The sequence below is a fragment of the Tetrao urogallus genome (assembly GCF_951394365.1).
Source record: "Tetrao urogallus genome assembly, chromosome: 20".
Lineage (NCBI taxonomy): Eukaryota > Metazoa > Chordata > Aves > Galliformes > Phasianidae > Tetrao > Tetrao urogallus.
The window spans coordinates 8,805,530-8,816,120 of NC_136833.1; the positions used below are offsets into that span (position 1 = coordinate 8,805,530).

Sequence of the window (10,591 nt, forward strand, 5' to 3'; positions counted from 1 at the left end):
GCACCCTCCCGCACGGCGACCCTCGCTCGCTCCCCCCTCGTCCGCGTTCCCAGCGCCGCGCCGCGCCCCCCCGCGCCCCCGGGCGGCGGTTCGGCCCCGAGGCGGCGCTGCGCCTTTAAGCGCGGGCCGGGCGCCAGCTGCCTCCGCCCGGGGGCAGCGCCGGGCGGGCCGGGCCCCGCCGTAGCCGGGCAACCGCACACGGCGGGCGGGCGGAGGGCGGCCCCGGCAGCGCCGCGATCAGGTGGCAGCACCGAGCCCGAGCCCGGCCGCTGCCCGGCGGATAAAAGTGCCGCCCGCCGCGGGACGGCCGCCAGCCGAGCGGAGCCGCCGAGGAGCCGCGGTAAGCCGCGGGGCGGGACGGGACCGCGGCGGGGGGTAGGGGGGGAAGCCGGGCCTCTCCGGGGGCGCCCCGCGATGCGCTCCGGAGCCGGCCCCGCTGCGGGCTCCGGGAACTCCGGGTTCTCCGCGCTGGCGCAGCGCTGCTCGCGGCGCGGCCCGCCCCGCTGCCCCGTAAGGGTGGCGGTACCGGCCCGCATCCCGCACGGCCGCACGCCGCGGTGACCGCAGCCCGGCCTGCCGCCGCGGGGCTCGGCGCGGTCCGTTCGGGCAGCGCGCGGCCGTCCCCGCGGCCACCGCCTGCGCTGCGGGGTGGGCACGGAGCGCACGGCCGGACGGCGGAGACGCGGCGGCTCAGCGCGCCCGCAGCCGAGTTCGGGACGGGCTGCTTCCCCGGGGGAAGCCCGACGGCGGCGCCGGGCAGCGCATCCCGCCCGCCGGGCGCTGAACCCCGGCACCCCTGGCGGGACGGGGCCGCGCCGCGCGTCGAATCGTCGCCTGGGCGGCCGCCGGCAGCGGCGCGACTCACGGCGGCGGGGCCGTAACCTGTTCGACGGGACGGCAAACGAGCGTCGTGCCGCGCGGCTTTGCCTACTGCCGGGTACCCCGATGTCGTGTTGTGAGGTCGGTTTGTTCTTAACGCCGCAGGAACGGTGGAGGGGTTAGCGATGGCAAAACATTGTTTTCCCTTACGATAGGCCACATCGGCTCGGGCAGGGAGCAGATTGCTTCTCCCTGGGCCTCTCCACCCACCTCTAGGCACGCTGTTGCCTCCGGTGCCTGGGTTCTGGCCTTTAGCACAGCTCCAGCTCCCAGGCAGCAAAGGTTCAATAGCCCCGGCTTGGGGAGTGCACTCCAGCAGCGCTCTGGGCAGTGCAGCCCTGTGAGCACGGCAGATGGGAAGCATTTTGCTTAGCACCAGCAGGGGCTCGATGCTGCTTGTGCTTCCTGCCCCCAGGACGTACACGTCCCACTCCTCAGGGAACAAGCGAAATCTCAGGGATTTCATTCCTGCTCCAGGGTCTCCCGGCTCTGGCTCAGCTTCCATGTTGGTCTGGTCAACATGGGAAGTGGCACAGTTTAACCAAACAGCTGAACCCAACTATGTCTCAGAACTGGAGAGGTGAGCCGAGGCTGCTTTAGTGTTCAGAAATATATGGGGGGGGAAAGATGGAAACCCTCTACATGGGATATTATGGGAGAGAAGAACAAAATGCAGAACTCTATACAGGAGAGGCAGTGCTGGCTTTGAGCCAGAAACATCACATCTGGGACCCAGGTGGAAGTGAGGAGCAAGGAAACCCAGTGGAGTGAGGCAGAGCTGTCAGTGCGCCGCACACACAGCCCTCCTGCTGCCCCAGACCATAGGGCTGCAGGCAGCCCTCCCTCCTGCCAGGCTGGTTTCCCATAGAAAGCAACATTCGTGCCTCAAATTGGGTATGGGAGCTTCTCCCAATCCACTCTGTCTCTAGATGTATGCAACTGAGTTCCAGCTCCAAACCAACACCTGGCCAGGGCTCTGGTGCTTGGAAATGGATTGGAGGTCTCTGGAGCAGAGCCCCTGAACCTAGGGCCCTTCCCGCTGCTGGGCTCATCCCAACCAGCTCCTCTCCCCCTTTAAATAAGGCAGCAACAGCCCTCAGGCAGCTTGTGTTAAATTAAACCACCACAGCTGGCAGCTTCCTGCAGGACAGCTCACCAGTCAGGTGCCGGTGTCTCCAGCGGGGTGTTTGGAGACAGCACAGCACTGATGGGACTTCGTGTTCCCCCCATAAAGATTGCACCCAGCAGGACTGAGCACGGCTGCGTTTCCTTGGAGCCGGGAATCCCTATTCATGAGCAAAATTGGCATTCGCTGTGCCTTGTGCTGAGCAGCCGCCCATACCAATGGGAGCACACGGAGACCAGGGGTGCTGGCTCTGTGCTGTTTGCATGGGAAACATTCCCTGCTGCATGTAAACTTGATTTCCAGCTAATTGATTACAGTTGGCCTCCATTCCTGTTACCCTAAGCAACCTCATCAATGTGCTCAGAGCAACCTCATTCCTTCCAGCTGCTGCGGGCAGGAGGCTGGCAGGGCCAGGCAGCTGCTCGCCAGCCCCGCTCCACTGCTTTTCCTCCAGCTCAGCTTTCCACTGGTACAGCCCTGCACTGAACAGCCCCAGGGCCCTGGGCTGCCCGCGGCCCCACTCACCCACCCGGAGGGGTTCCCCACCACAGGCACACAGAGCACAATGCTCTGAGATCACTCAGGGAAAGAGGGCTGTACTTAGATGCACACTACTTGCAACAGCCTCTGGAAGAGGTCTGGGTGAGCATCGGCATGGAGGTGCCGTGCAATTTCTAGCAATCACAGCAGTGAATTCACAGCTGCCTTCAATTGTATGGGTTTTGGTGCAGGCTGAAGCTGAGCACAGAGGTGCTGCCCAGCAATGAGAGGCCAACAGCCTGTGGCAGCGGCAGCAGCCTCTGAGCCCTGGGTGCAAACCACGCCACCCCAGTCTTCAGCAGCATCACACAGGCATCAGAGCAGCTGTTTTTTGTGCAGCACATGGGAAAGGGAAAGCATCTCTCTTATCAGCTGGGCACATCCCTAGGAGAAGGGAGGCTGCATCACACACCCCAGGAAGCACAGCCCTGCCCACTGCTCTGCTCCACGCAGGTGCCCAGGCAGCCAGGGTCTCATACCCATACAATATGGGAGCTTCTCTGAGCTCTGCCTGCAGCCCAGATGCTGTCAGCTGGTGCCAAAATAAGCAGCATAGCTTTGGAACAGACACTCTCCCTCCCCTCTTGCTTTGAGAGACGTGGAATTGAGAACAGCCCCCAGAGCTCAGCCAGCTCACAGCCCTGACGCTGCACACAGCCATAGGATCCAGCTCACGCCGCCTCAAGGCTTCATTCTGTTTTTTAGAGAGCATTTGATGCACCCAGAGTGAGTTTAAGCAAGACACAGGTGGCTGCACTATGGGCCTGAGCAGCAGACACATGGAGTGCTGGAGCATCCCAGGAGCTCCAAAATAAAAGGCGCTGCCTTAAAAAAAAAAAAAAAAAAAAAAAAAAAAGGCAGCTTGCTTCTCATGGATAAAACCAGTTGCCAAGGGAAGCTCATCCCTGCATCACACAAGGGTTCATGAATACCCACATGCTGCAGGCCACGTCGCTCCAGCGCCCAGGAAAGGAGCAGAGCCGTGTCACCAGCTGTCACCTCGCAGGCAGTGTCACAGAGGCTGGGGCACCTGGAGAGGCTCAGGTCATGGGAGCAGCCCAGATTCCCACCGAGTGGAAGCAGCGCCACACCAGGGAGATAAAACCTCACTCTCTCCAACCAGATGTGCTAGATGCAGGGCCACTGAACAGCGATAAGCCCAGGACCTCTCACAGCCAAACCACGCACGTCCCCTGTGTGGCAGGGAGCCATGCCTGAACGCAGCACTGACAGCAGTGTGCGCCGTGAGCATGGGGGCTGTGGTTGTGCTGGGGGATGTGCAGGCAGCCGGGCCTGCTCACAGCTTCTGGGAGATAGATTGTTATCTCGAGTTCACATCTGACAGCTTCCATCCCATGCTTGCCTAAGAAGGTAATGCAGGCAGCCAGCAGGAATCAGAGCAGGGCTTGGCCACAGGTGCAAGGTACGGCTGAGGCATCCTCCGTCACACCCACATCACCCCATGTCCCTGCTGTTTCCCAATCCAAAACCCAACCGCTCATTTCTCTGCTCACGAGGACACACCAATGGCAGCTCCAGCAGTACATCGCCAGCGGGGCAGGGGCTGCAGCTCCCATTCCACCTCCCAGCTTTGCTGTGGTGGTGCCCGCAGAGGCAGGGCAGCCCTCTGGCCTCGAGCCCATCTTGAGCTCCCTCAGACCTGGCACGAACGAGCTGTGACCCTGAGAACAGCCATACTTTGTGCTCTCTGCTGAATTATATTTTAAACGCCGTTCTCCAAGACCATTTCCAAAGCAATTTGCTGTTTGGCCTAGCTAGGAAGGGCCCTGAGCAGACTCGTTTCAGCACCTGCAATATTGACTCTTCTCTTTACTGCAGCGTTTGTCATCTCTTAAAATGAATAACTTTACCTCTCCTGGGAAGGGGGAGAAACAGCCTCAGTGCCGATACCTCATACACCCAGCCCACAGACCTGCTTCAAATCTCAGATGATGCTCTGGGAAAGAAATTGGGGGCTTCTGCTGCTTTGCTTTGTTGGGAGCGAGGCTCTCTCTGCACCTGCTCCTCCCCATGCCCTGAGCTCACTGGGCCCCTCTCGGTGCATTCTCACCATCCCCAGTGCTGCACCGTCCTTGGGCTCTGGTGGGGATGAGCAGAAGGCAGCACCAGAGCAGGGCCACCCCTCAGCACCAGCCTGCGGGCCCAGGGCTCGCCATGCAGGGGGAGGAGAGCCAGAAGGTGTTTTCACCTCTGCTAGGTACAGTAGCACGGCACCGACATGTAACGCAGTGCTTACTGCAGTCCTGACTCACTTAGGAACAAGTCAGTGCCTCTGCTCTCAAGCCAAAAGAGCTCTTAAAAAAGAAAATCCTCCAAATCCCCCTAAAAAGTCACAGAAAAAGCCACCCAGCACCCCTGGGATGAGAACTTTGAAGTTCAGAGCTGCCAACTCATCACTGGGAGACCAACAAGCAGGGCCCTCCGGCATCCCAGAGACCACAGCACATTTAACCATGACGTCTGCCTGTTTCTGTCTCAGTCTCCCGAGCTCTCAGAGGTGCTTTCAGGCCTTTCTCAGAAGACCCAGAAACCAAGAATGCTTTCCTGGGGGAATTTCAGTTTTCATTAATGGAAACCTGTGTCTCTGGGAACCAAAGCCCGAGGAAGAAACACCAACCACTACATGACTTGGAACAAGAGAGCTGTAAGCACCATCAGCAATAGCCTTTCTGAGGGAGCAGACCGCCCAACACACAAACTATTACAGAGATATTATCTGACTGCTTCTAAAGCTCCCCTACCAGGAGACCCAGCCTGGTGAGCACACTCAGCCCCACAAAGACACGCACGCAGCGGCCATCTCACCCATCTCCTGCTACATGCACCTGTCTCTCCTTTCTCCGGGGGGATCAGCACAGACAGACCGCACAGCTTAGCAGCAGAAACGCGCACGGCGCCCAACGCAAACTCACCGGACTCGGTAGAACACGGACATGGAGCACCTTGGAGCCATCAGGAGAGAAATGCTGGTCGCAGTGGGCAGAAGCAAGGTGCCTCCTGCAGTGAATGCTGGGAAGGACCAGCTGGTCACTATGAGCCCACCCCCAAGGACAGCCGGTGCACACCTGGGGGCGTTAGGGGTGGGCTAATCCAGGCTGTAATTAATGAGGCCCTTCCCCCACCCCTCGTCAGGCACCGGAGAGAAACAGCAGCTTCCACCTGGGGCAGGAGGAGGACTGCACCAGTCCCCAGAACTGTTACCAGGGCCCCCACTGAGTTCAGTACATGGCACAGAAGCACCCCAACCATGTGGACACGTGGGGCAGTGCCACCTCTGTGATGTGCGTGTGCCTGTGTCCTGAAGCTTGGTTGCATAGGCTGACTGCTCACATGCAGCCAGGATGGAGTCGTTTACTTCAGCCTTCTGTAACAAACCCTGACCCTGCCAGCACCTGGAGCCTCCCTCTGCAGGATGGGTGGCCGCTGGCTCTGTGGGGCTCACTGCTCACTCCATTCCATTCTCAGTTGTTTGTTGTTTTGGCTTGGTTTTTTGGCATGCAGCAGGAGTTGGTAAGAGCCTTTTCCTCTCTGCCCCAGCATAATGATGGGACTCATTTCATGAAGAGTAACAGCTTTGGGTTACAGAGGGGACGAAGCAGAGTAAATTAGGCATATTAAGAATAGCAAATAGTTTCATACGAGTGAAATCAGAAGCTGGCTGGGACTAGGCAGGAGTGTTAGGAAGGTGCAGCTGTGAGGGCAGGTAACGACGCACACCTGCTGCTAGCTTTGGTCATCACCCAGGACTACCACAACCACCACGGGCATGGATCTGGCACACAGCAGAGGCAGCATGCTGTACATCAGCTGGCTGATGCTGGGGAAGGTGCTGCTGTCTGCATCCTCCTGCCTCCCCAGCCCTCTGCTCTCATCGCTGTGCACCTCGGTTGTGTTGAGTTTGCTCAGAGCATGGCAGCAGCCTCAGCAGTTGCTTATGTAATGAAATCCTTCCTGAAACATTAACTGTTTCTGGTCCAGAGTTGCTCTGCTTCACACAGAGGCAGTGCTGCCAGGTATCGGCCATTTGGAGCTCTGTTGCTGCTCTTTTCCTGGCTGTGCAGTGTCCACTTAGTACAGAGCTGCTCGTCTATCTGTCCTTGGCCTCTGTTGAGAGTGAGCTGTGCACAGGCAGCTTGCTGCCAGCCCGGAGCTGTGGAGTTTGCAGAGCAAGCCCAGCTCGTTGCATGCAAATGGCCAGATAAGTTGCTGCCTGCAAGCAGGAACCACTTTATGGAAAGCAGCAGAGCCCTTCTCAAAGCACCCCGAGCCCCCGCAGCACACTTGCAGGGCTGGGTCCGCACGGGGCTGCCGCTGGCTGTCATGCTGCCAAAACCAAGCCTAGCTCTCACCGCTGGGAAAATCCAGCTTGTCCCTATTCATGTTGCATACCAAAGGGTTCCCATTTCCTCTCTGCTGCCTTTTGGCATTGATGATTTTTTGGTGCTCCTGTGTGGAGCCAGGAGTTGGACTCGATAATCCTTATGGGACCCTTCCATCTCAGGATGTTTTGTGAAGATCTCACCTACAGCAACTGCCCTCCCCTTTGCCAAGTCCAAAGCCCAGAGTGACCTGAACCTCAACCCTCCTGCACGTTGCCACTCATGCCACCATGAGGACTTGGGGGATGTTTCTGCTCAGATGTTTCTCTAAAGCAAGGAACTCAGCACCCAATGGCCAGGAGGAGACAGATCCCTGCCCTGCTGGAGCTGCCCAAGTCCAGTGCTGAGCTTCCTCATCCTAGGCAGCGGCAGGTCAGCTGGGCAGGTGACATCAAGAAAACAGAGATCAGCCAATTTTGCTGGCCGACTCTCTGCGGTGAAAGCTGAGCTGAGACTGAGCAAACAAAGGCCTTGGATTCAGCATTTATTAGATGAAACAGGCCAGATCCTCCTGCACAGCCCTCTCTGGAGCAGCCCTGCCCAGCCCTGCAGCTGCAGCGTGTTTGCAGGTCACCTCCCCACTAATGCTCCCCAGCCCTCCTGGAGGACAGCGTGGAGTTACAATCCTGTTTGGATTTGTGTGCTGCCAGAGCCGCATCCCGCCCTGCCTGCCGGCCCTGCAGCGGGCGCGCTGCCTGCCAGCCTCCAGCACCGCTCTTGTTGCTCTCGGCCCATTTCACCTCACTCTGTTTGGCTCCTTCCACTCTCAGGACGTGTGTTATCTCTGGTCTAGATGGAGAATCGAAAGGGGATGCTGTCTCAGTCCTGTTCATCCCAAAAGCAGATGCTGTGGCTCTCAGTACCAACTTGCCTTTCTACAGCCTCTGTGTCCATGCAGAGAAGCTGTGATCCTCCTTTCCAGTCCTTGCAAAGCTACCTAATTTGGTGGCTAAACATCCTCAGGGTGAGATGCTGCCTGGTGCCCTCTCTCAGACCCAGCTGGTGCATAACAAACCCATGCTCTCTTCTCTTCCCAGCTCAGTGTTGGATGTTCTCTGAGATACCCCAGTTCCAGCAGCCCTCTGCCTCCAGGTGCCAGGCGGTGCTTGGGAGTAGCTTGTTCTTGAGTGTAAGTGCCCAAATCCTTTGTGCTGCCGGTAGTAGATACTTGAATAGGGATTTCCCCTGCTCTGAGAACCCAATTCCTTTGAAACACCATGATGTTCCCTGCTGTTCCAGCTGGGTGCCTGCAGTGGGAAGCTGAGTGCTCACAGCTGCAGCAAAAATCTTCCTGTTGGAGCACGAACTTCTGCAGCACCGGCACTTTGGGCCCACAGTTTCAGGAGCTGCTCAAGTAGCTGCCAGCAGGGAACAAGCCACAGAGGAGACTGCGTTATGCTCATTAAGTTACCATACTGCAAACCCGTGCCAAAAATCTGCTGGCAGCGCTTACCAGCCACTGCTGAGACCTGCCAGTGCTTTCCAGAGCCTGGGATGCTGACAGACCACTGCATGGCAGCGTCAGGCCTGGGGCACTGCAGGCACTGCAGGCACTGCAGGCACAGTCTCAGCCCTTCGAGGGGGCCCACAAGAACTCTGCCCCCACCTCGGCCTCTCCCACACCAGGCTCCAGCTGGAGGCCACATAGGTAGACTTACATGACTTACAAGGTATTAATGCTTCGTGGCTCATCCCCTTGCTTGCAGCTTCTAAACTGGCTTTGGAGAAGTCCTAAAGGAGTAAGGGAGATAAAAACAGAACTTTTATTTTCCACTCTGGCCTTTGAAATAGCAGGAGTGCCCAGAGCGTGCCCTTCCTGGGGCCCACAGCGGAGGTGGCCGGGGATAAATGGCTCACACAGGCAAACCCACACCTCTGTGGAGCGTGTCTTTCTCCAAAACATTAGTCAGTTATTAAAGCAGCAGGAAAAGAGCCTCCCTTGTCCCTACCTCTGCTTCAGTTTTACTCTCTGTTTGACATAACCAGGTCACTCTTTCCACACTTCCCCGGCCTCACTGGGAACCGATTACTGATCGAGATGGACGTGACTCACTGCCTTTTTTAATGAGCAATTTTCCTATGTTTATGTGCTTTGGCAGAGACTTTCTTATACCTAAAAAAGGAGAAGGGTGGCATTGGGGAGAAGGCAGGGTACATTGCTGGCATCTATATCCAGTCTGCGTGAGATGTTTCTCACCCTCTCCTTGGATTCCAGCCAGTTGGGAAGTTACTGCTTTTGAACACGAAAAAAGGCGTCACTAATCTTCCACAAGCTAATCTGGATGAAACGCTGCCCAGGCCCACAGGTAGGCTGCCTAAGCCCTTGACAACTAATTGGAGCTAATTAGGTTAGAAGATTTTTGTGTTAATATCTGTTTAGGCTGTGCCTGGGGTGCCCCATGGTAATAAGCATCGTACAAACCCAGGGCAGCCTTACCCACGGAGGTTTGCCAGTAGGAGATTGTCCAGGCCACAGCAGGGTGAGTTGGGTTTTCCTTCTCTCTTGCACAGACTCAGGCTCATCGGACAGGTGCCCCACTCACGTGGTGTTTGCTTGTGTTTTGCAGTGACTAAGCGGAGGAAGCACTTGCTATCCTTGCACTACCGGGCCAGACAATCCTTCCCTCGGCTGCAGATCCCACTGGATCCCTTCCCATAATGGAGGTGTGAGTGCCAAGATCCTCCATGACCTCCAGAAGCCACAACTCCTTGCCGAGAACTCTGATGGCTCCACGAATGCTTTCCGAAGGTGCTCTGGGGGGCATTGCCCAAATCACCCCCTCGCTGTACCTGAGCCGGGGCAGCGTCGCCTCCAACCGGCACCTGCTCCTGTCCCGAGGGATCACCTGCATAATCAACGCAACCATCGAGATCCCCAACTTCAATTGGCCCCAGTTTGAATATGTCAAAGTGCCTTTGGCTGACATGCCCAACGCCCCCATCTCCTTGTACTTCGACAGCGTTGCCGACAAGATCAACAGCGTGGCACGGAAGCACGGGGCCACCTTAGTCCACTGCGCGGCCGGCGTGAGCAGGTCAGCCACCCTGTGCATCGCCTACCTGATGAAGTACCATAAGGTGTCCCTCTTCGAGGCATACAACTGGGTCAAATCAAGGCGCCCTGTTATACGCCCCAACGTGGGCTTCTGGAGGCAACTGATAGACTACGAGAGGAAGCTGTTTGGGAAGACAACGGTTAAAATGGTACAGACACCATATGGCATCATCCCAGACGTTTATGAGAGAGAGAGGAGACCCCTGATGCCTTACTGGGGAATTTAATGTGACTGCAGACGGGAAGCACAGCAGAAGGGACATGCTGTTCCAAGTCGACCAGACTGGAGATGTTCCCTTCTCTTTCTACAGCCAACTTTGGTTCTTTACCATACAGCAGAACCTCAACTAATTTTCACCTCACTAACCCGCAAGGCCAACAGTTCCCTTCGAAGCATTTCTCTCTACAGGGATTCCCCCATCCCATTTTTCTCTGATTTAGCAGAATGAGATCTTCTTATAAGTTTCTTCCTTTCATAAAGCCTCCCTCTCTTTTTAGTCAGTTTATTAGTATCCTATGAGGAAAGGCCTACGAGGCGTTCGGCAGAATTAATGAACAAAGTGCGCTTTGTGATGCGGTAGCCTGGATATT

The 10,591-nt window shown here is 57.1% G+C and overlaps 1 protein-coding gene across 1 annotated transcript; it reads left to right on the forward strand.

Moving 5' to 3' along the window:
• Positions 1 to 9,630: 9,630 nt before the first annotated feature.
• DUSP14 (dual specificity phosphatase 14) lies at positions 9,631 to 10,227 on the forward strand (the record flags this gene model as incomplete). The annotated part of the gene is made up of 1 exon (XM_079545030.1): positions 9,631 to 10,227. The coding sequence occupies one exon, from the start codon at positions 9,631 to 9,633 to the stop codon at positions 10,225 to 10,227; it is 597 nt and encodes a 198-aa protein (XP_079401156.1).
• Positions 10,228 to 10,591: the final 364 nt, after the last annotated feature.